Genomic DNA, 26,140 nt, shown 5'->3' on the forward strand with positions numbered 1-26,140 from the left:
CGTAGTGTAGGATGGTAAAATGCATTACATAAAATAGGAGTTATTATTATTATTTTTTGGTAAAGACGTAAAATAGCGAGTGTGCGTAATTGGCGTATGTGACTATGTTGTATGTATTGTTGAGGTATTTCGTAATGGGCACTCCTTCTATGCTTTGCTTTTCAAGCTTTTTGATCACGTCCACCTCCGACAACAAGGACGGAGACATACAGCCGTCTAATACCTAACCAACAACTCTCTTCTGAAAAAGCCTGCTTCCTTTGTCCCCATAAGTACAGTTCTATTTTCATTAGGGCTATTCACAAAACCAGCTCTATCTCCCTCTGACCATTGACCAGTTGACCACCATGTCATCAGTCAAACCACAACTAGTTCCCATTAATCACAAACTCATCCCTTATTCCCAAAATAATTGTTACCACAGTCCTCCTAACTCACAAGTCACTCTCTATAAATACCCACTAAATACTTATTTCTACACACCATCATATCTTGACTACACACTCTACTAGTCAACTTTCTTTCTTTGAGATTTTTTTTTGAACTAGGAAAATGGCTTGGGGTTCATACAAGAAGACAATCAACACTGTTAATGAAGAGTACCCACCGGCGATGATTCAAAGAGTAGCATCAGAGAGTGCTGTAGTGGTTTTCAGTATAAGCAGTTGTTGCATGTGTCATGCTATCAAGAAGCTATTTTGTGGAATGGGTGTGAACCCATATGTTTATGAGCTTGATCAAAACCCAAGAGGGAAAGAGATTGAGAAGACATTAATGCTGCTTTTGGGTACTTCTCCAGTTGTTCCTGTGGTTTTTATTGGTGGTAAACTTGTTGGTTCCATGGATAGAGTTATGGCTTCTCATATTAATGGCACTTTGGTTCCTTTACTAAAGGAAGCTGGTGCTCTTTGGCTTTGAAGATACTGTCACATATTCAGAAAGAAAGAAAAATGTCTTTTAGATTTTCAGAGATATAGCTAGCTAGTAAGAAAAGGAGAAATGGAGGAATGGGTTCAATATTTTCCTCCATTTTGTTTACGTGACTTTCCTATTGTCAGGTTTACTAGTTCTTCACCCTTTTTTCAGCTAGGATGTTTACACAGAAAAAAATGTATTTGCTTCGCTCTCCTGTATGGAAAATCAGAAAAAAGATTAGTGAAAAACTTGTTAGTTACTTTTATTGTTTTTACTTCGATGAAAAACTAGTTAGTAACTAACTTTTCCTTCAATCTTTGATGTCTTGTTTTCACTTTCAATGTTCTTGTGTCATTCATTTTTTATCCTTTTTCAAGGATGTTTCTCTTGGTGTGTTATGTCACTTATGAGTTACGTGATGAAGTGAAGAGTGTTTTTAGACCTGAAAAGGATTGCCACTTTGCTGTGTTTTGGCCCGGAAAGTTATTGTGCTTTACTAGTTTTTTTACCAGAATTCTGACCGACAGAATTGAAGTCAGAACGTAGAACAAAAGGCATGATTGACTGCTGATCTGCCCTTCCAAAGGACCCACATTATCTGTAGAAAACAGTGGAAAATTTTGAAGCTAAAATTTTGTCCTATATTCTGAAATGTCCAACGTGGCAAGTTCCGATTGAGTAAGAAAAACAAAAAACGTACGAGCAAATATGGTCGCCATACCGAATGTGAGTCGCCCGACAGAAGAAAGTTGAGCCCAAAACAGCAATTGCAGTATCAATGGCATATATGTTGAGACTTGAGACAATGATATTTTATTCTAGGAGCCAAATCATTTGCCTATATTAATATTTGCCCAAACCCAGTGCCAGTAAATAAGTAATCTTTATACAAGTAATGACTTTGGTATTTTCTAATACTCAAATTTTCGAAACATTTCTTTTTTAAAATTTCATATACAGTTGGGAGTACAAATGGAACAGAAGCCAATCGATATATGGCTCAAAGGCATACTTTGGAATTTGGTTTCAGCAAATGGGGCTAGCAAAACAAAACATTGCACTCACTGTTTGGCTAGCAGACACCATAAGAGTTATAGGGATCCTCGTCCACCTGAACAATAAACTCAACTGTGAAATCATTGCTGCTTCCAGATTTCAACGAAGGATGCCTTCAAGAAGACTCAACTTGAAATTTCGGAATACAGTCCCCTCAGGGATGCTTTTGATGCCTGAAAATAAGCAAGCCAAAATAATATCATGACAGTACAGCCCAATCTGGATATGGGCATTCGTAAACCCAACCAGGTCCCGAGTATCTCGCACAATGTAGCCACAGACCCTCTTCATCTTTGCCATATCTGCAAATAGAAGATACATGACACTGCAGATGAAATATATACTGACCACAGTCGAGGATCTAACCCGAAAGAGTAGGAGTAAAAAAAGAAGGCAGGAGAATCAGCACAATAACTGACTTGCGCGGCCATCCATTATCATTAAAGATGGAACCATCTCCTACTAACGTCACGTCAACATTGTCATATCAACTGACACGCGATGCCCAGGAAATCGTAGGAGAAGGTTCTACCCCATCGTGGATACAGGTTGGCCTCTTCAAAGTATTTTTCAGAATGAACTTTTTCTACTAAAGAAACAATTCTGAACTTGGGAGAGAAACCCTTAGTTATTTTGTTCAAACGAAATATAATATACTGTTGTGCATGCTTCGAAACAGTAAAGAGATGTTCATTATGGTACCAAGTTCCAAGGTCTTTCCTGAGAAATATTCACAATCGAAACCTCCTTGATGGATGATTCTAACAACTATGCACTTTTAATACTTAAATAGCGGAAAGCCAAGTCTATCCTACAGCTCAACAGCTCAAAATACTTGTGTTTTGTTGAATAGGACCGTGAAATCAAATTTTCCTTTTGCCAGAAAATATCCATAGACATATTCTAAACTCTGTAGTCAACATAAAGGCTCTATAGACTTACAATTTGGGTAACATAAAGGCTCTATAGACCATGATAGGCATTTGACTTAAGGACATCATTTTGGGTGGTCCTTAACTGACTATCACAGTACTCTATACCTATTGTTTTACCAATCCCAAAAGTATAACAAAAAATAAGAATAAGCTCATAGAACAACTAAGTCTATCACCACTATTTACCATGAGCTCCATGATCCCCAGCACTGAAGCCATGATAGGCATTTGACTTAAGGACATCATATCTAAGTTGTTTCTTGGTGGTCCTTTCTGTCACCCGCGGATTTGTAAGGTTAAATTCTCTATCACAGTACTCTATACCTATTGTTTTACCAATCCCAAAAGTATAACAAAAAATAAGAATAAGCTCATAGAACAACTAAGTCTATCACCACTATTTATTTTGATGGAAATAATACTCCTTACCCTTTAGGAACCAAATCTGGACAGTTAGTGCACATAGGATCAGTGCTGAAATTTTTACTGGAGCTCTCTTCACTTTCATCAGATTGGCCGTTATTAGGAAATTGAAAAGTTGAGTGATCTGAGTTGAGCATTGCTTCTTTTTCAGCAGTAACTTCTACAGTAGAACGAGTTGCAACTATGTCGTGAAGGTAGAGAGCGTCATTGGCGATAGGGTGACCAGCATACTTTAAGTGTACCCGAATCTATTCACATTCATAATCAATGAAGCAATTAGGAGCCTCACGAGTCTAGCTTCAACCTTGGCACTTAACGCTATCATTAAGGTTACAAGCATATGAAAATTAACCAGAAAAAGCTACCACTCTAAAAATGCAGACAATACAATACAATAAAATAAACAATAAAAAGTGCAACACATTGACCTAGATAATCACTTGATTTGTTTTATTAATGCAGCAACATAGAATAATAATAAATACAGTACACGTACATGCCTGTGTGTGTTTACTGGACAGGTTGGATTCCTGTCTCCAGTGGAGCAGTGGAAGTGAGTGAAAAGCCTAAATGTGACAACAATTAGAGAGGTTTCTTCTTAGTTAACAAGAATCGAAACAAAGTAAAGAAATACTTAATCATGAAAGAAGAAGATGACGTTGATAACTGAATACATGGTCATTCTCTTACAGAGGGTAACATGTTTGGAATTGGAGCCAGTTCGCTCATGTGAGGTATATGGTTGGAGCGTAACAGACGAAATTTTGAGGGTAAAGTAATGGAATCCCAGAAGGTCATTATAACCATAAAGGGCCTTCTTTGCTACTGGAGCATAGTGTTTGTTGACCTTTTTTTTTCTTTGGTATCCCTGAATGTAATAAATTCTCTGAGAAGATAAAACCAATAGCTTTCACAAAGTCCTCCCCCACTATAGACCAGCAAAACTTATAAAAATAAGCATTGTAGCCATCTGGGCCTGGTGCTTTAAGATTGTCCATGCTGAACGATGCATCTTTAATCTCTTCTGGATCTATTGCTCTCTCTAGCAATGTTGCTTCATGTGCTTGCACTGAGGCTCTCATCTGAAACTCTTCAAATAATTCTTTGTTAACAGAGGAACTAACTCCCAAAATATTCTTATAGTGGCTAACTATAAAGTCTACCACCTCAGAATTGTTTGAAATTTTAGAGCCATTACTATCTGAGATAGACCATATTTTGGTTTTCATCTTCCTTTCCTTCACCATGTTGTCAAAAAAAGCAGTGCACCTATCGGCTTGTTGTAACCATTGACAACTAGCTCTTTGCTTGATATCCTCATACTCCATCTTCATGAGATCTGAGTATTCCTTTCTTGCTATCCTTTCTTGTTCAATGAGGCTTGTATTCCCTTGGTCGATGCTTAATTTCTCTTGAATTGAGAAGAGCTTTACTCTTGAGTTTTCAGTACTCTTACTTATATTAGAGAAGTGTTGTAGGTGTGTACCAAGTGAGTACCATATGAGTGTGGTCAGACACCCCTCAAGGCTTGAATTCTGCTTTTGCACATTAACCATACATTTGTCCAAGTGTAGAAACTTCCAGTGTACTGTAAATCTACCAGACATAGAATTTACACAATCTGAAAAGTCTCTGAGATCTCTACAATGGACAAGAGCTCCCATCCTTTCAGTCGAGACCAAACTGCTATTGAAGTCATCCCTGACACACCATGGAGTTGTGATAGTGCTACCTAAGGAAATCAGATCGTTCCACAAGTTGTCTCTCCACAGAGTTGGTAGCATAAACTACAATTAAATGAAAACTATGAGCCGTAGGCAGCTAGCAAAACCAAATCCTCCCAGAGGGATCTGAACTAGGGCTGTCAATAGGTTCCGATAACCCGATAACCGACCCGAACCAAACCAATAAAAAACGGTTTGGGTTTTGGTAATTTGATTTACTTTCCACCGACCTGAAACCGAACCAATAAGATATTGGTTTGGTTTCGGGTTTGCCCTCCACCGAACCAATATGAACCCGAACGATAAGATGACATTTTAGTAATATTTATGATTAATTTTGTATATGTTTATCAATTGTGTGGTTGAAATTAATTGATTTAATTTAAGATTTAATTGATTTTATAGTTTTCGGTTGAGGTCAGTTTGGGTTCGGTTTGCAATATTTTTTATCGGTTCGGTTCGGTTTGGGTTCCCAACTTTCTTATCGGCTCGATTTGGTTTTGGGTTCTAACTTCCTTATCGGTTCGGGTTCAGATTTTTCAAAACCCGACCTAAACCAATTCATTGACAGTCCTAATCTGAATTATAAATGCTATAATTCCTCAAATGAGTCCAGAAAGGACAGCAAGTGCTCCTAATTAAATAATATCTGCCCTGACCTTGGTTTTATGTAACCCAAGCATACAAAGATTATTCTCAATTCTCACTTTATTCAATTCTCTTGCTTTAGAAACTTCATTAATACCCCTCACATTCCAGACTCCTAATTATATATATATGGGGAGGGATGGAGGCACATGCACTGTAGCCACATTCTAAACACAGCCAATCCCATCCCTCTATCTATTCCAATCCTACGGATGAAGTCAATTCTCAATTAGCAAACACGTGAAAACAAGGAAGGGTAATTTCGGGAAAAAAAATTGATCGAAACAAAAAAATTAAATAAACAAAATTTAGATCGAGAATTTTTCTCTGAAACTCCTCCTTCTCCACTATCTCTTTTCTCTTCTCCCCTCTCAACCACGCCTCTCTCCAAAATCAGGCCGCGATCTAGCGGAGTTCTCTATTTCGGTTCGTGTGCTTTTTTCGAGATAAATTTTGAGCTCACAGTTCACTCTCTCAATTTCTCAATCTTAAATCGATTTCTCTCTTTCAATACCATCTCAAATTCCTAAGACTAAACATATCTAATTGCTTGGAAACTTTTTTCTTATATATTCACTGTTCACAGAAAAGAAGAGAAAAAATTACTGGTGGCTAAACCAGGCCAGTTAGTTAGAACAGAGTTTATCTTTGCGTTCCTTCTAACTTCCAACAACACAAAAGGTGAGTGAGCTTGGTTGTTAAGTTAGTTGTCTTTCTCTATGTTTGTTTGATTAATTACATGTTTTTTTGCCATGTATGAAAAATGAAATGTTGAATCTTTTGTAACTTTAGAGAGTGTTTGGGTTGTTGGGTTAGTTTGTTTTAAACGTTAATGCTAGTAAAGAAGGAAATTTTTTTTTTTTTTTTTTTTGGGTTTTTCTACAATTGGGGTTGTGCTGCATTTTGTGTAAAAGAGGAAGAATAAGCTATTTTAGTTACAAAAAAAGAAAAAAGAAAAAACCATCTTTGTGTTGTTTCTTGTATGTGGGTCTTTGTTTTGCATGTTAGCTTTAGGTAACAGTTCATGTTTTATTTCTTGAAAATGCGAATCAACCATCAATTTTCGTGTTCAAACTTTAGCTCTTAGTTACTTTTTAGCTCTCAATTATTTTTTAGCTTTAGGTAATAATTCATGTTTTACTGTAAATGGATATAGCTTTAGGTAATAATTCATGTTTTACTGTAAATGGATATAACTATGCTTTAGCTCTCAATTAACTGTTTTTTAGCTTTAACTAACTGGATGTTTGGTTTGTTGAATTTGTATTACTATAGATGGAAATAACTATGTGAAATAGGTGTGGTGATAACACTCATGCATCAGATAAATGTGGTTGGCTGTCCACACCTTGTTGCATACGAAACTGTCGCGGAAGTAGGATCCTGAAACAGGCAGGCCAAACTCGATCTCTTGGGAAATTTTTTTTTTGACCTTCCGCGATTGCAGAGACTTCCAATGAGAGCATCTTCAGTAATACCTCTGGAGTATCTAAGATACAGATAGGTGAATTGTGCGGGGTTTAGAAAGGTTAAAACAACAATGAAGAAAAATGAAAATGAAGGCAAAATTTTTTTGAATTGCACCGAGTGTGGAAAAGATTTCGAATGGTTGGATACATTGTCAGCAAGGTTAAGGAACAACATTAAGTCGACAACGAGTTCAAGCTTTTCCCCAGTCGCCTCTTCCTCATCTTCAAAAAGAGATTAAAAAGTGAAAATTACAATTGAAATTGACGATGATGGTTTGTCGAAAGAGTTTGAGTTTCATTGTAAAATTAGATGAGTGGTATTAAAGAAGGGGGTGATTTCAAGTTTTATTGTAATGGATATAAAAATGAGGGTGACAACTTTATTCACAACTTGATGATTTCCAGTTTTATTGTAATGGAAAGTTTAAAAATAGATATATATATATAGTTTAAAATTTTCCATTACAACAAAACTGGAAATCATCAAGTTGTGAATAAAGTTGTCACCCTCACTGAAGCAAGGCGGCACCCACATTTTTATATCCATTCCAATAAAACTGGAAATCACCCCTTTCTTTAATACCACTCATCTAATTTTACAATGAAATTCAAACTCTTTCGACAAACCATTATCGTCAATTTCAAGTGTAATTTTCACTTTTTTATCTCCTTTTGAAGACGAGGAAGAAGGCGACTGGGGAAGAGCTTGAACTCGCTGTCGACTCAATGTTGTTCATTAACCTTGCTAACAACGTATCTAACCATTCGAAATCCTTCCCACACTCGTGCAATTCAAGAATATTTTGCTTTCATTTTCATTTTTCTTCATTGTCGTGTTAACATTTCTAAACCCCGCGCAATTCACCTATCTGCATCTTAGATAATTCAGAGGTATTACTGACGATGCTTTAGCATCTTCCAACCATTGGAAATCTCTACAAACGCGGCAAGTCGAAAAAAATTTCCCAAGAGATCGAGTTTGGCCCGACTGTTTCAGGATCCTACTTCCGCGACAGTTTCGAATGCAACAAGGTGTAGATAGCCAACCACATTTATCTGATACATGAATGTTATCACCACACCTATTGCACATAGTTATTTACATCTATAGTAACACAAATTCAACGAACCAAACATACCGTTAACTAAAGCTAAAAAACAGTCAATTGAGAGCTAAAACATAGTTATATCCATCTACAGTAAACACATGAACTGTTACCTAAAGCGAAAAAATAATTGAGAGCTAAAAAGTAACTAAAAGCTAAAGTTTTAACACGAAAATTGATGGTTGATTCGCACTTTCAAGAAATAAAACATGAACTGTTACCTAAAGCTAACATGCAAAACAAAGACCCACATGCAGGAAACAACACAAAGATGGTTTTTTCTTTTTTCTTTTTTTGTAACTAAAATAGCTTATTCTTCCTCTTTTACACAAAATGCAACACAACCCCAATTGCAGAAAAACCCAAAAAAGAATGAATTTTTCCTTCTTTACTAGCATTAACGTTTAAAACAAACTAACCCAACAACCCAAACACTCTAAAATCACAAAAAATTCAACATTTCGTTTTTCATACATGGCAAAAAAAAACATGTAATTACTCAAACAAACATAGAGAAAGACAACTAACTTAACAACCAAACTCACTCACCTTTTGTGTTGTTGGAAGTTGGAAGGGACTCAAAGATAAACTCTGTTCTAACTAACTGGCCTGACTTTGACACGAATCCACTTTAGCCACCAGTAATTTTTTTTCTCTTCTTTTCTGTGAACAGTGAAGTGAATATATAAAAAGAAAGTTTGAAAGCAATTAGATAAGTTTAGTCTTAGAAATTTGAGATGGTATTGAAAGAGAAATCGATTTAAGATCGAGAAATTGAGAGAGTGAACTGTGAGCTCAAAATTTACCTCGAAAGAAGCACACAAACCAAAATAGAGAACTCCACTAGATCGTGGCTTGATTTTGGAGAGAGAGTCGTGGTTGAGTGGAGAAGAGAGAAGAGATAGAGGGAGAATAGAGAAGAGATAGTAGAGAAGGAGGAGTTCTAGAGAAAAATTCTCAACCTAAATTTTATTTATTTCGTTTGTTTTGTTTCGGTCAATTTTTTTTCCCAAAATTACCCTCCATTATTTTCACGTGTTTGCTAATTGAGAATTGACTTTATCCATAGGATTGGAATAGATAGAAGGATGGGATTGGCTGTGTCTAGAATGTGGCTACAGTGTTTGTGCCTCCATCCCTATATATATATAGTTTTAAATGAGATCAGCAACTTTTCGCTAGCGGGGTTCGAGCCCTTGACCTTTGGTGTCATCACCCAAAGGTTTTACCAACTTTGTTAGTTGGCACCTACTGTTTTGGCAAGCCTGTTTTCAAAGGAGATCAAACGATCAGTAACTCATTTATACGGCGGGGTTTGAACCCCAGACCTCTGATATCATCACCCAAAGGTTTTACCAACTTTGCTAGTTGGCACCTGCATTTTATAAGATATTAGTGTTTCATTCCCCCACCTCTAGGCCTTCCCTTGCCTCTAGAGGGTAAATGTTGTGGCTGCTGCTTACTACTATTAGGAGAGAGTTGGTGCTTCTAGTCACTGAACATAAAGCTTTCTCAGCTTGCTTCTGTGTTTGGTTCCTTGTAACTGGTGCTGATGGAACTACCCTCAGCTTCTTTCTCAATATGATCATCAAAAACTTGATGATTGCCAGCCTCAGCCACTATCTCAGAGATTATAGAAGTCTCCAATACTTTAAAAGCTGATTGTTCCTCCTCATAGATGAGTATAATTTGTTCCAACTCTTGAACCACGTTATGGGTATATGGGACTTGCATTTTCTGGAACAATGTCAGACAATGTCTGAGTCTCAGTGCTTAGACTATGCTGTTCAATTCCACCATCATTATCCTTAAGGTGAGTAGGATTTCAAAAGTTCCCTGTGTGCACGGAACAGGCTCAGTAACAAGGTCAGCTTCATGGCTCTGATCTATAGTACTGACTATCCTTTCGAACTCCCTCAGGTGGTCAACCACATTCACCTCAGCAGTACTTACAGCTTCTTGAGCGTTTATGGTGTTAACCCTACCTTCACCAGTATCAACCACTTGAGGAGAAGCTCGAGCGGTTACCATAGCACTTTGTGTACTTGTTTCTCTAGGAATCCAGACTCGAGTCACACTAGGCTACATTTCCAACTTGTGCCCACATCATTTACAGGTGAGTACAAGGTGGAATCCAAGAATATTCCACTCCAACTGTAACTATTCTCCCAGCACCTAAATTAAATTTTTAGAGAATCTGGGTACTTTGCATCATATGGAATTTGAATGTGCACCTTCGCGAAGTCAAGCCTTGACCTTTTCCTTGTAGCCACATCCAGACAATGGGGTTTACCCAATCTACTGGAAATAAAACTCGAGTCATGCTTAGTCCAAAGTTGCTTGGGAACATCATAAACCTTTACCCAGATTGGTATAGTTTTAACTTTTAAGGTATTGCTTACCTAACTCAAGATCTTCAGACCATGGCCTAATTAGGAAAATTCTGCCTCTGATAAATAGAGGTCCACCCTCAAGAACTTTTTGTCTATCCTCTTGTTCAATGAACTTGAAGTAAAATAAGTCCTTATCTGTGGAGATTTCATAGCCGGGTTAACAAGTATTAACCCCAATACACACAAAAAAAACACGGTCAACCCAAGTTGACTTTTTTGTGTGTGTGTTATTAGGGGGGAGACCCTAATTTCCCCATCTAGTGAGGGGGAAATCCTAATTGGCTCATCTAGTTGGGGGTGTAATACTAGTTAACCCTTCATAGCCTCTCAGAATTCTGCACCTTCATCAAGAAATGAATGAGGGGGGGGCATCAGCTATTCATCCACTCCTGATAACTCAATATACTCCAGTTGTTCATTTCCAGAGAATTACTGTTACTATAGAATAAAGAGCTCCAAGCAATAGGAGCATTATCGCTTGAGGAAGCCTGAGTGGCTTGGATCACAGAGGGATCCACCATACTCAAGAACACGAAACCCACCAACTAAAGACAACACATCTAGACCCAAATTGTACTAACGAGGAGAGCAAATCTTTGTGTAAAACTCACACCTAAGAAGACGAGAGATAATTACACAAATAAGAGACTCTCTGCTAGGGAAATGGTGCTACTAACATTGCCTAAAGAATCGCATCCCAATTCGCCCATGACATCACCAGAGCTAGAAACATGTTCCTGATTTTTTTCATGTGTTTGTGGACTAGAGAAGCATTTTCTATGATAATTTTATGGCGAGATCATTGGATATTATCTATAGAGATTCTTAATTGTAAGTGTAGTTTTTTAGGAAGTCTTCTTCATTTTTCTTTCTCTTGTTGTACTGGTACTCTGGTAGGTTTTCTCGATCTACAGTTTTTCTCTAATAAAAATCTTTCACTTGACCAATTCCAACAAAAAAAAAATGATGGCAACAATAACCATAAAAAGACTTCTTAAAACTGATAAAAGTTTGATCCATAAGTTGTTCGTTCCAAACAATTATATAGATAAGCTCATAAAAATCATTCACTAGAAAAGTTCTAATTCAATTATGAGTCCCAAAGTAAATAGTAAACTCATACTAAAACTCTAGAAACTCCCACACAAATCCTACTAAACTTGGACCCGAGTAGAAAGCAAATTACAATGAAAACTGGAAATCAAGATTCACTTGAATGAATTGGGATTCATTTGGAAGAATCACTCAGACCCAAGTCCCTGACAGCATTCTCTGAAATAACAGATATATTCATCCAAATGAATTTTTCCAATAAACATTCAGTAAAAACTCATTCAAATGATTTATTATGTTTTTGTTGAGTCGCGTTCTACGTAAATCCTCCCCTCTTGAAAACAACTCCAACTAGAGTGGAAAGAAGCAGAAAAGAGTACCTCACTAAATAGAAACTGTTCATTTAGAAAACAACTCGCCTTGATTTTTTCATTGAAAATGAAGAGGGTACAGTTTCAGAAAACAAGGGATGAGATTTGGATTTGAACACTGATCTAGATTGTGCTGTTTATAAACACTCGACAATCACCAAATTCGCAACAAAAAAGTTATGATTAGAAAAATTAATTGCAAAAACCTGATCTGCGTTTAGTTTAATCTTGTATAAGGTTCTTACGAACTGCTCCCTTGTCTATGTTGGTCATGATCATGACTGATTTACGGATCTTCAATCATTCTAAAAATATATCAGTAAAATTCATGTTGAAGTATATGATACAGTGAGAGGCACTGGATCATTGTTTGAGTATAATTGGCATAAAATGTGGGAATATCTCTACATGGTAGGATATAAAAAATGTTGAATATCTAGAATATCTTCGGATTGTGGAATATATTTGGATAATAGAAAATTAGAATTAATGTGTTTTGTATTATTTGTTTCCATTTTAGGGTGATGTAATTCTACGTATGAACTCATTATGAATTCATCAATCTAACAAGAACAATGAAACATATTTTGCTTCTCTTTGATCTTGTTCTTCATCTTCACTTTTATACTGTATAAGAGTGTGGATCTCTCTCAAACTGGTGCCGAGGCCTTTGAGTTAAAAACCCCACACCAATTGATTGGGCTCAATAGTGGCCAAGGTTGGGGGCAGTATCGGGCTTGGATGGAAATCTGTGAGAGCACCATTTGTGGGCCCTAGGTTTGGCTGCGGTCAGGCCTGACAAATGGTATCAAATCCCGGTTGCCTGACATGAGACTCAGGTGGAGTCCAGTAGACTAAAAATGAAAGAAAAGAAAGAAGACAAGCTTTGAGACGAGATATTGGTCCAAGGTGGAGAATGTTCGATGTGTGAACCAATATCCAAAAAGAAAGGATAGTCCCACATTGAGAAACAAAGAAGATAACAAGACCAAGGAGAAACAAAATATGTTTCATTGTTCTTGTTAGATTGATGAACTCATTATGAGTTTATATGTAGAATTATATCACCCTAACATGGAAACAAATAAAGCAAAACATATTAATTCTAATTTCATATTATCCAGATACATTCAACAATCCGGGGATATTCTAGATATTCCACATTCTTGATATCCTACCATGTAGAGATATTCCCACATTTTATTCCAATTATACTCGAGCAATGATCCAGTGCTTCTCACTGTATCCTATACTTCAACACTTCAAATATCCAATAGATATAGAAAATAAATAATGAATATTATTTAATTGCCATGTCCGCATTCTACGTATTTTAGATTCGTCTGCATCGGCCGAGTCTGTATTTTCTATTGTTTGAGTTCTATTTGTTGAATAACGCTTGTTACTAATTTCTGTTTTTCTTTTTTAAAGATGAATTGCTAAATTAAAATTGTCAAGAAGCCTTTAAGTTGAGTTTTAATAGGTTTATAAGTTTGCTACTATGTTCTAGATAGCTTAGGAAACCAATTTTCATTGTTCTAGAAGGATTCTAACTTGTTACAAAGGAGTTGTCTATATAATGAATTCTGTGACCAATTTTGTATTATTATTCATCATTTGTTGAATAAAAATTCAGTTTAGTCTTTCAATCATAGTTTATTATCTTCAAGTTCAAGTTCCATAGTCTCTTTAACGCTTCCGCTCCGTTAAATTCAAGCTTCCTTGATTTATTTTTGTTGATCCCCTTCCTAATGAGATTAACTAGCAACAACCTCAAAAAAGATAAAAATCAAAATAAATTCAAAATCAAAATAGAACAATACAATCCTATGTCAGTTTTTTTGATAGAACCGAAACAAGAGCATACTCTATGAGCAGCAAAGATTCTTAGCCTAATGATTCAGAAAGCTAATAACATACTGCACAAAGCATCTCCCCGATTGTGATCAGATTCAATAGAAATCACAGCAAACATTTCATCAAAAAGGATTTTTGTTTAGATAGAAAATAAAAGGTTCTACTGAAGGAATACCTGATGAGTCCGACCTGTAACTGGTTCACATAAGACGATACTGTAAGTTCCATTGGTACTAATCCTGGTGAATTTGGTACAAGCCGACTTCCCTTTAGGATGTATATCACCAGGACACTTCTCCTCCTGCATAAGAGAAGTATTGAAACAGATCCCATTTAAAAAAAGCCTTTCAAAAGCACTTAACAAATAATAAATGGCAATTAGGTATATTTTTATCACCTTTAACTATGGAAAATCTTTGGAAAAGTACTTAACAGATGCTATTGGGCAAATAAATAACAAGCAGGAAAGCGGAAACAGTCAGTAGCTTTAAGAAACTAATTTTTCTCATCACCATACGACAATTGTGTTGTGAATTACCAAACAAAAGAGACTAAATTTTAGTCTTAGCATAGTGCAAATGATGTTATCAGCATTCTCAACACTCTCATCACGGATACTACTGTCCAAAACCAGTTTAATGACCACTTAGTGACACCTTTTTATCAGCTAGTATCAACTGACACAGTCCACCCCTTTGGTGTGACCAAGGTACACAAGTTTGACAAAATTTTATATAATATACGTTTACTTTTAGTTTATGTTAAATGCTCATATAACTCCAAATTTCAGAAACTGATGGGGCTTTTCACAATGATAAAACACTAAGGACCAAAACTAACTCAAATTGTGATTCAATTTTACGGAGATGAAAAATAAGGCAACAGAAAAAACCTTATACAGTTGAAGAAACAAGATACATCGGGGTAGGGCCTATATACCACCTTCACCGGGAAAGGCGGGGGTGTTAATGCCATAACTAGTCGAAATTTGTGTCCAATAAAATAAAAACAAATATTGGTCCTTCAAAGAAGATAATGTTTCTTAATAAGGACTTTAGGCCTTAGGGTAAATAATACCTAAATAAGTAAATAACTTGAGGCGTGATATATTATTTTGGTTACGGACCAGCATTTTTGCAAATGTTCAGATGCTTCTCAGTTAACTTGGATACCTAATTGAGTGTGTCTGAAATTGTGAAAATGTATATTTTTAACTATTACTTTATTCCAATGTTCCTTTCTCACGACTCTTTTTCTATTTTCCTTTTTGGTCGATCACTTTAAATTAATTAAACCCCATATCATGTAGTGTCTGGCTAGTCGGCATACCTAGCGCCTAGTCCGTCTAGGCGCCCTCCTCCCACTGCCCACCCTCCATCTAGTGCTTTTTAGAACATTGCCTCTAAAGAGTGGCCTCTATGCTACTCACTTGGTTTGTTGCCTGCTAACATTAAAAATGTGCACTGAGTTTACCATATTTCTTTTCTTTTACAGAAAACAAATCTTAATTAGAGAGCAAAAACATGACCTTATTACATAATGGACTTGTGAGACTTACAAAAATAAAAGGACACTTAACAATTAAAACCAAATAAGAAAATAAAAGCAACCCTAACTAATGGTCATGTGTGAATTCCCTACTCCCTCCTGCTTTTCATACTGTATCCATCATTTCTTCCAGTTGAGTCCTCACTCTTTACTTTATTGTTTTTTTTTTTGGGATGGATCATACATGGGAAGCATCTTCCTACTTAGACTCCACTTTTTCTTGCTTGATATCTTTTATATTTGTTCCACGTGTCTTTGTGATTATACCCACTTGCCAAAGTAACATAAATGAACTTCTCATTCATGCACTTCAGACGCTTGCATGTCCAACTTATATTTCTACGAGTAAGATTACTTGATTGCCAAACAATTCATGATGTATAGGCAACCATATATAACAAACGGGATGATTTCTGATATGTACAGCAGTTATGAGAAAGTTACAGTGTGAAGTTTGAGTAAGAACCCTTGGTGCCCTTTATGTATTTCAAGACACTTCCTTTAACCTAAGCAACATGGACACGGCAGTCATCATGAAAAATGTGTCGCCACAGTTAGACACGGCAAAAACTACACAGAGTAATCGCCACAAAACACAGGACATAGAAGTAAATCAAATAAGGCTGGTTCTAATGGAACCTTATCCCCTAAAAAATCAGTAAAATCAAGCTCCTACCGTCCCCCATTCCCGCATAACGCTAACTGCATCCCCTTAAACCCTCATAGTTCACGCTTTATATGCAGTGAATTTTTAGTGAATGCAGCAACCATTGCTAGCGACTCCCATTGGATACCGACAAATTGCGAGCCCCCCATGTATACAATAACAGTTTTCCTTTGCCAATTACCATTATATCCCCACTCTTTCATTTTATATCTGAGTTCTACCATTTAATATATCCCATATTCCCATTTTCGAATTCCATTAATTTTATTTTATTTTGTCAAAATAGAATTGTAATCACTAAAGTCCTCCACTAATAACTACTCAAATATGGTAGACAATAAAAATTCATAATATGGTTTTAATGACTATTTAAGGAAAATCAACAACTATTTTGATACCTTAATCAAGATCTGGGAGAGGATGAGGGAGAGCATTTAAGAAAAGTCAGAGATGCTGGTCATCACTAGAAGTAGCGTCTGATAGTTTTATGCAGGGCACACATTCGTTTGGGAAAGGAAAGGTATCAGTAGCCACTTCGATTGGCTACTGACTCTGGTCACCACTCCGACTGGTTACTGGTGTTTTTATCCATTGGAGATTTCCAACCTATACCCTTAACAATATTACTGTACTAATGGGCAACAAAATCGGTAATAATACAACTGTAAATAAATAAAATAGATAAAACAGGAAACAAAGAATGCAAAGTTGTAATTAATGGATGCATTATCTGTAAGACATCTGATAAATATTACAGCTGTCCTGTCCCTCTCTCCTTCCTCCCTTTCCCTTTCTTCTCTTTCTATTTTCAATTATATTTCTGTTATATCTTCCCTTTGTTTAGGGATGAGATATATCTCCATTCTTCACAGAGAACATGGTGGTGATCAGTTCTAGAAGGCTTGGATATGAATTTTGGGTACCCAACTCAATATTAAGCTACAAAATAGATAAATAAATGTACATAAATGGAAGTGTGTCACCCGTGTCCAGGTACTTTATGGGTGTTGTGTCAGACACCCTGCCCCTGTGTTGGACAGCGAGACACGTACCTGTGTCAATGTAACTTAGCCTTTAACCAGGATCCGCATGATGCGTTGAATTCTTGTCAAGAATAAGAACTAGGTAAGACGAAAATGTATAGTAACTAGCAAGGCATCCTGGGAGAACCCCATTGTAAGCATTCAATACACATCAACTATATAACATAACATTCAAATTATGCTCACTACCATAGATGCACAAACAATGAAAATGTGAAACAGAAAACATCACCTCAGCAGAGCTCCTCCCTTCTCGAGCATTGTAATCAACATTTGCATTGACAACCTGCTGTACAAGGAAATAATTAGTCCAAATGTTGAGTGTAAAAAAATTATAAAACAACTAAAAAGAGCACCAAAACCAATTGGCACTTATTTGTAGGGGTGGAATTTGAGCTTGGCAGCGCAGGCTTGGCTTGCTTATTGCTCAGCTCAGGCCCGTTCATAAACTATACGAGCCAAGCTTGAGCATATTTGTAAGCATGAAGGTAAACCAGTGTGGTGAAGCTCAGCTTGATAAGCTCGATTACCATCCCCACACCTCACAACGTGAAATAGTTGAGCTACTAGGGCTCGGCTCGAGCTCGTTCACATAATATATGAGCCAAGCTTAAGCTTATTTCAAAGCTCGTTTAATAAACGAGCCAAGCCTGAATGGGGACAAATATAATTAAGATCATACTATATATTATGAAATGAAAAAGAACCCACCTCTGCCTTGGGGAACACCCCAATAACCTTGGCGATATACTGTTTTTGAACCATCCCAGCCTCAATCTACAAAAGATACAGCGTACTTTGAGATGGTATATCAAAAAGATAAATATAGTATATTTAGCAAAAGAATACCAGCCAAAATAAATAAAACAAACAAAAACTACTCCAGGCACAGCTGAAATGTCAAGCAATTAGAGTAAGCTTTAAAACGAAGACAAGTTTTAGCATTAGCACGATTGCCACCTGCATATCTTTCCTCGATTGAGTCTAGAACTCCAATGCCACATAAACAAAAACTTTATCAACTGACAAAAAATGGTGATACGTTTGACTTTTCTCATTTCAAATTCTCAACTACTTATATAGTATATAAATCTTCATAACAAATAAAAAGAACGGTAATAAATACTTCTCTGATTGCTCAACACAATTGATTTACATGTAAAACTGAGGACTTAGAAATTACTAGTCATCAAGGCTATAACGTCTTCATATCATCACAAAATCATAAGCATAGTTGTACAAATATCGAAGCATAATTGTAAAATTATCGAATATTTATTACATGAAGAGCCTATGTACTATGGAAATGAGTATCGTTAGATCAGGAACGAGATTTTAATCAGCTAGTAGTAAGGTCCAAGGAGATTCTAATGCAGATTATAACGGCGGACGCAACAATAACATAAAATCTACACTTTGAGAAAAAGTATCGAGAACCCTAAAAGTCTCTCTTTCATTTAATCTTCTCATAATTGAATAACATCCACTCTCCCCCAAAACTGAATTGTAAGCCCTTATTTACAACTAGGGTTTTGCCTTGCTAGCCAAGAAAACCAATTAAAACATGCCATGTGGCTCCTAAGAAACAAAATAAAAAATTTAAAAAAAAAAAAAAAAAATAAAATTAATGGGTAAGTCTATTGCGTGCACGCTTGGGCTAGTCAAACTCAATGCCCAAACCATACTCCCAATTAGAAGCAGAAGCAAGTTTCCAAAGCAAGTGTGTTACCATATGTCAAAGGTTCCTACAACTCCACTAAGGAAGCGTCCTAATCAAGAAGGGGGAAATCTCCACTATTTTTATGCACACAAATGTGAACTAACATGCCACATAGATAACCCTATACTATTTGTAGTGTTGTAAGGCACATTCAAACTCGTAGAGACTGCCAAAGGCGTGTACGAATGTGCCCAATGCTCTTCAAAAACTGCCTTTAATATGTTCTAGTTGCACACCTACATGTGCTAAAACAAGCAACATACAATATAACCTCAATAAAGTAATATGCAATAAATTGATAATTGAATTGAATAATAAATTTTATAAGTCCAGTGTACTAAATTTATAATTTTGCTGAATTTGTAAGATCATCATACACTTTTAAAATTTGCCTAATAGTTTCTCTTCTTCAGGAAATTGTCCATTCTCTTCTTTAGGAAATTGCATGTGGAGCTTATGTACTTTTGCGATCATGTGAGGCATTTGGCTAGAGCGGAACCATCGTCACTTTGACGGAATCTCATTTTCATTTAAGAAGACGATTCTATCGATAAAAGCTGTATTATATTAGTGGTCTAAAATCTTCAAAGAGTTTAGAGGATGTTTCTTTGAGTCTTTTGTAGCTAGGTGGGATCATCTTATGTTCTTAGACAAGGGGTGATAGAGGAGTTCTTGATTTTTTCTTATGTAGTTTCTTTTATTGTAAATGTTTTTAGTTCTTGTTTCTTTCTTGTAATGTAGGCCTTCTCAACCTACTTCTCCTTTCTTAATGATATTTCACTTTACCGAGCAAAAAAAAAAATCCTAACAATTTCCTGTATGTCCCACGTATACATAATAGTAATTTGCAAAGACGTACATGTGACTCTGTGAGACCATTATGATGCCTTCTTAAAATGTTAATCTAGTGTTGCTTGTCTTTGGCTACGATTTTCAGTCTAGCTAAATTTCATCTCTAACTTTTCGTAACGCGTTAAGAAGTTCCAGTGTGATTTCTTGTATAGTAACAAGAACTAATTTAGTGTCTTTGTTGCTTAGAGAGTTTCTCTGAATGAGATGGGGACCAAATTACAACAATAATCATCAACTTTGTATGCTAAACCCTAAATAATGTACGTTATATAGAATTTTAAAACTAAAAAATAAACTGATAAACTAATAACCATTAATTTAGTCGATTAATTCATAAAATTATCAATTTATCCATTAAAAAAACCCGTTTAATTAATAGGTTTCACCTGGTCTGAAGAGTATTAATTCATCGTGGCTATAGTGTATATCAAAGGCATATTTGGGTGCTTCGGCTGAGAGCTTAGAGGGCCTATCAGCTACAAAACTGAGAGGTGAGCTATTATGGAGGGAATCAGTTGACCCAATTGAACTTGGCTGGGATGACAAATGGGTGGTCAAAGCATTATGGGAGAAACTCAAGACCAAAGCTTCTTGGATTAATCGTGAAGCAGTGGTGAAGATACTTGTGCAAGACATGGAGCTGCTTTTCCAAAGTGTGCAAAGCAGTGGTGGAGCTCAAGACTTGCTTTTATGCATATGCTTGAGAATCATCTTCACTTACTAAAGATTTGTCCAACGGTGTTATAGGGAGGGAGGCAATTTCAAAGCAACCTATTTCATTCCTTCCTCTTTCCTCTCCGTATTCTATTTATCTTAACACAATTACCCTTCAGAGACAAATCATAGCACAATAACCATTTAGCAAAAGATCTTAGTACAATTACCATTTAGCACTGAAAAAAAGTATTGATGGCACAGTTGAAACAAAGACATGTAACAACTGATGAAGCTCTAAATAAACCTGATGTACGTGATCATGTGCAAACTTTGGCTCTAAGAACTAATATTCAGATGACACAGGACGAGCAACAGCTAGTAAGTACATGTATGATTGACCATTCTTTGTAAAGATATGATGGTGCCTATGCCCCTTTTTCTCTGTAAAGATCCCCTACTAGCTAAGAGAGTAAAACACGGGTCAGGGAAATGGTAGTTAAACAAAACTTAGTGTTATATAAAACTGCCACTACTAAGGTGAGTACAAGATCCTAAAAGTCATTCAGTCTTCTTCAATTATATGTCAGTTCGATCCATGAAAAGAAGGTAATATCAAGATCTCGGAATTGAAGTTCCAAAATAATATCTTACTGTATATTACACATTAAAGCATGTCTTTAAAGATCGGATAATGATTGGAAAGTGCAAAGATATTTATACCGCAACAACACGTTAGAAAAGTATCACATATGTAATACTCAAATACCCAGTTAAACACAAGAATAACACCCTATACTCATATCAAGACAGAATTCATATGTATAAAGTTATAAGCTGTATACAGTATAATGATTACCTGTTGCCTAAATAAGTCTGCTTTAGCAGCACTCCTGGCAAAAATTAGAAGCCCAGAAACCAGTCGATCTAGCCGATGCACAGCTGACAAGTGTCAAAGAAATATGCACAGAGTCGACAAGAAACGTATTAACCAGAACCCATCGATATTAAACAAATGGCAATGTTAGCTCTGTAAATAGAAAACCATAACTTCACTATAATTACAAACAATTTTCTAATTAAGCGGACGAGTCTTGTTAGGATACGAAACAAAGGTGCTAAATCATGCTCAGCTTGGAGAATTCCAACAACAGTATTCTTACGATATTGGCCACATGGATGAACCTACATGACAGTAAAATGTCAAAAACTTGAAATTGTAAAAAACATTAACAGTCAAGTTAAGATGTGAGACTGAAATAAAAAGAAGGGGTCCATCCTGCTTCCTGGAATATTCACATGACATACGTGCGGGAGGCAGTGTGTTAAGAAGCCGACCCGATTCAGTTAATGCCTTTAGAGATGAATTACAAAAACCCATTAACAATCAGAAATGTGATTACTTGATATGTAACATGAGTACCACAGAGTTCAAAGAAACAATGAACCGGACCGTATTATAAACGAATAACCAAAGAGCTAATAAACACAGCTCATTGATTCGAACTGTTGAGTTCCAAGGAGCTAAGTATATGATGCAAACAAAGTTGTCGCAACTAAAATGTAGATCACTAAACAACTGCACATCATCCGGTATGCATGGTTTTCAACTCATGACAACTCGTGAAACATATTGGGAATAACTCTTTTCAAGAAAAGGAAATCGTAAGGCTAAAAAAAAGAACACATACAAATTATGTATGCATAAACCATGCAAAGTGTCCCGATCTTGTTAGAATAATACTCAAAAGCATATAAGTATCACACCAGATTCTGATGTAAGTGCCTAACAGCTTATTACCTTAGTTTGTAGAAATTTAGTTGACCTTTTAAATATGCCATGTGTCCAAACTTTTCTATCTTAACTCCAGATTGTGGTGGTAATGTTTCACAATTGATGGCTTTGTTTGTAAAAATTACAAAGTATGCCAGAAGTCCCATTTCTCTAGTTGAGATTACTCCACCCCATTCTAAGGTGTGTCCTACCTATGTTCTCTCACCGAGCCTCCACTCCTATCCAAATAACTTGCCCTCTCTACAAGTTCGAGCTTTATGGAGAAATTGGCAATTTCACAGGTTATAAGAGCTCTCATGTTCAAGTCTTGCCATGTGAAGTTGCATAAAAAACAGAAAAGTGTCCACCAGTGTTTATATCCATCGTATCCCGACGAGGGGGGATGCTGAGATTATCCCATTCCATTCTAAGGTGTGTCCCACCTATGTTATCTCATTGAGCCTCCTCTCATATTCAAAGAATTTGCCCTCTCCACAAGTTCGAGCATATGGAGAAATTGGCAATTTCCCATTTTCACATCTCTTAAATATCAAGTTTGGGTGTCGTGATTAACGCTTGAATCGTTAACTTCTTTTTTTTTTAACCTATTGAGGCGCCAAAGAAACAAAAGTCATGGAGAACTATTTTCAAGAAGAAGAGAGCACAAAAAAAAATGACGAATTAGAAGAAAGAAATAAATATCAAAAGAAAATACCTTAATCCTAACATTTTGTTATGTTTCTTTGATTTGGGCGTTAGAAATGGGTTTAAACTTTAAACACGAAAGAGCTTCAATTTTTTTTTTCCTTTTTCACTGAATTAAGGAATAGTTCCAAAATGGAAGCATGTGATTCCTAACCATTCTACCAGTTTGAGTCGTGAATCCATCCGACTCCTAAGATTCTCAACTCAGACCTCAGATTCAGATCTTTTGCAATTTGACGATTTTGATAAAACTGCATGTATGACCAAGAAAATAAATAGTATTGCGCAAAAGAATTTGAAACAGAAAATTACAAAAGGGGTACTCTACTACGGGAGAGAGGGACCAAAATGACCCTAAGTTTTACATATGAACAGGGAGACCGCCATGCTTTGTGCATAGAAATTAACATTATTTCATCATGGCATCACCAAACCGTTAAAAATGTTGAGTGTGTTCCCAACATAAACCTCATCACTTTTATAAGTTGAAGTCAAACAAATTCCAGTTAGACTTTTGAATCTATATAAAGTTATTGTAATGTTAAGAACTCATTTAGGACCATCTTGGCATAAACTTCATCGTAGAAGCAGGGATGAAATTGCACTACCGGTCTCTACAGAATAAAAACTCTCAAATACCTACAGATTTACTCAGATACCATATAAAAACATTTTCAATCCAAGAAGTCTTAAACACTAGTTCATTGAATATCTTAGTGGTGTGCATGGTATCTGATTACCCGAACTGGAACCGTTTAGAGCGGTTATGGGTCCTAAAATGTTAGACCCATAAAAGGTGGGTCTTCAAGAACAGAACTATTATAACCGAATAGTTAAAAACCTGTGGGTACCCAAACTGAACCTAGAACCGATTATTATGATTTTGATATATAAATTTTACTAATATATTACAATTAACAAAGACGAACTCAAACATTATAGTATAGTATTTACTTAGGTGTAAAAGTCCATTAAACATATATATATAGTATATAGTGAATGTGTTGTTAAATGTATATCTTATAATATGTTACATTATGTAAATATGTGTTTCATAAATGTTAATAATAATGTCAACATGTATACGTATACTATGAATTAACTAATATAATGTATATACACGTGCACGTGATAATATCTATATATAATGCACGTGCTTGATATATTACACGTGTATATATATATATAGGATAATGAATACGTGTAATGCTAACAATTATGGAATATATAATTATTCTGCATGTTAAAATTTAGTGTGAGATATATTTATATAGGACGCATGTGTGTATAGTATAAGTACACATGTTCGAGTTAATACACACGTACGTACAATATATAAGATGTATTTAAAGTTTTTTAATAACTTAACTTTCAAAGATTATTAAAATTAATTAGGACAATTACTTTTTATGAGAGGACAAAAATATAGGTGGGAAGTGTAATTAAAACCCAACTTTTATATGTCACACGAAAAACCGTCGTTTATACCGGTTACATAATTAAAAAAGTAATGTTAACAATAATAATGTATAACCTGACAAGGAACCGGAACCAACTTAATGGGTACGGTTTCGGGTTTTCTAAATTTAAGAAAAACCCGAAAAAAACGAACCACGTAGGAACTGTTAAAAATAGAACCAAAACCGGTAAGAACCGACCCATAAACACCCCTAGAATATCTCCTGGCTATCCTAAATAGGAAGCACACCTCATTTGCACAACATGCGATACATGATGTCTAAGTCATACTCCCCATCTTGAAAAATAAGAAGTCATATTCAAGGGAACAAAAAATTGGTGCACAAAAAAGCAAGAAAGGCATCCACTTAAGTCATAACCATAAATTAGCCTGGAAGGACCATTAAAATGCGAAGCTGGAGATGCCCAATGCTACAACTGTAACTTCTAGAATACTAGAGCAACGCGCAACAATTTGAAACTAAGGATTTTGCAGAATAGACATTTGAAATCGCAGCATGACAAAAGGGGAAGGAAAGCTACAAGCCTACAACTCCACTAATGTAAGTGAGGTGCGACTCTTGTTAGTTCTTAAACCAAAAGCGAAAGTCCTTATTTACAATGCACCAACAATTTTTCAATACGTAACCATTCACACCCTTAAAGACTATCTATAAGGGTCGTGGAGGTTGTCTTCAACTTCACAAGTCAATTGGTTGAGACAACAGAAAAAGGGGCGAAAATACGACAAAATAAAATGTTTAAGGAAATGGTCCCACAATGTGTCAGGTTGGAGTATCATTCTATAAGTCAAATTGCATTAGAGTTGTAAGGAACAGTTTGAACATTGGCCTCTTCTGAAATTCAATAGCATAAATATACTGGAATGACCTACCGGAACTGACGCTGGCTTACAAACAGTAACCACCTCACTTTCTTTATGAAGAATCGATAAATCCAACGCCATCACAGGTGGTTCATGCCTACACACACCATTCTAAACTTCAGAAACTTTCATTTGTGATAAATAAATGACAACAGCTAACTAACTAACCAAGTTAACCTGTGTAAGAAGTGGCTAATCTTTTGTGATGATTTAACAACATAAGAAACTGGGACCATCTCTCCATCAACTTGTATCCTACCACATTCCACAGCACTCACCTTAAAAAAACATATAAAAACAGTTATTATTATTAAATATATATTTTATTTGAGAATAATAATTAAAAAAAGAATAATACGTACATAGTAATCGTAAGGTCGCCCTTTAAATTCTTGTGCGAATAAATCCACAATTGTTTTGCCAGCCCATCGATTCTTCACGTGAGATATGAATTCGAAGTAGTATGGTCTCACGTGACGCTTTCCTGAATTTTTTAAAATATTATTATTGTGAGTTAATAAGAGGAAAGGAAAAAATGAAGGGTATACCGTTGCGGAAAATGTAGTCGTGGCGCTCGGGTGGGTTTGCTGGGGTTTGCCATACGATCTCCATGTCGCCTTTGCCTCTTTTTCTCTTCATACCAATAAATAAGATCGATGAAAATCATATTCAGTTTGTTTACAGGGTCAATATGGGTTAGACACACACACCTGAAGCCTATTGGTGTGGCCCAAAAGGTTTAATATTTATCCACGAGGCATTATATTGCACACCAATAGGAAGGAAAATGACCCATGAAAAAGACATTTTCAAGGGAAGGGAAGGAGTCACAATTTCACCAAGTCATGGTATTGGGTTTAATTGTAATCAAAACAAATTAAAC

General features: G+C 36.0%; 2 protein-coding genes across 8 annotated transcripts; one reads left to right on the forward strand and one right to left on the reverse strand.

Annotated features, from left to right (window-relative positions):
* The first annotated feature begins 487 nt into the window (after positions 1–487).
* On the forward strand, positions 488–1,256 carry LOC147496577 (glutaredoxin-C1-like). Its single transcript, XM_086559553.1, has one exon. The coding sequence runs from the start codon at positions 553–555 to the stop codon at positions 916–918; it is 366 nt and encodes a 121-aa protein (XP_086415679.1). The 5' UTR covers positions 488–552; the 3' UTR covers positions 919–1,256.
* Positions 1,257–1,726: 470 nt separating this feature from the next.
* On the reverse strand, positions 1,727–26,140 carry LOC147496578 (Pseudouridine synthase family protein). Of its 7 annotated transcripts, none has more exons than XM_086559549.1 (11): positions 25,806–26,140; positions 25,620–25,741; positions 25,435–25,535; positions 25,267–25,354; positions 21,541–21,619; positions 21,294–21,376; positions 17,920–17,985; positions 17,441–17,494; positions 14,126–14,251; positions 3,336–3,577; positions 1,727–2,273 (listed from the first exon to the last, which is right to left on the reverse strand). In XM_086559549.1, exons 1-11 carry the CDS (start codon positions 25,894–25,896, stop codon positions 2,171–2,173), a joined length of 1,155 nt encoding a protein of 384 aa, XP_086415675.1. In that variant the 5' UTR covers positions 25,897–26,140; the 3' UTR covers positions 1,727–2,170. The 7 variants fall into 7 exon arrangements, with proteins under 7 accessions (XP_086415675.1, XP_086415674.1, XP_086415673.1 ...); XM_086559548.1 differs by having other exon boundaries at positions 25,426–25,535; XM_086559547.1 differs by having other exon boundaries at positions 17,441–17,497; positions 25,806–25,964.

This window comes from Coptis chinensis, chromosome 5 (assembly GCF_015680905.1).
Source record: "Coptis chinensis isolate HL-2020 chromosome 5, ASM1568090v1, whole genome shotgun sequence".
NCBI classification, from domain to species: Eukaryota; Viridiplantae; Streptophyta; class Magnoliopsida; order Ranunculales; family Ranunculaceae; genus Coptis; species Coptis chinensis.

What these genes read in the sequence shown, in the direction of transcription:
- LOC147496578 (XM_086559546.1), bottom strand. Translation starts at nt 25,896, where the DNA reads ATGAAGAGAAAAAGAGGCAAAGGCGACATGGAGATCGTATGGCAAACC. An exon ending in TTCTTACACAGGTTAACTTG is followed by an intron (nt 25,355 to 25,425) that starts GTTAGTTAGTTA and finishes TGGTGTGTGTAG; the next exon opens with GCATGAACCACCTGTGATGG. An exon ending in CCAGATTTGGTTCCTAAAGG is followed by an intron (nt 2,274 to 3,335) that starts GTAAGGAGTATT and finishes TTCTATTTGCAG; the next exon opens with ATATGGCAAAGATGAAGAGG.
- LOC147496577 (XM_086559553.1), top strand. Translation starts at nt 553, where the DNA reads ATGGCTTGGGGTTCATACAAGAAGACAATCAACACTGTTAATGAAGAG.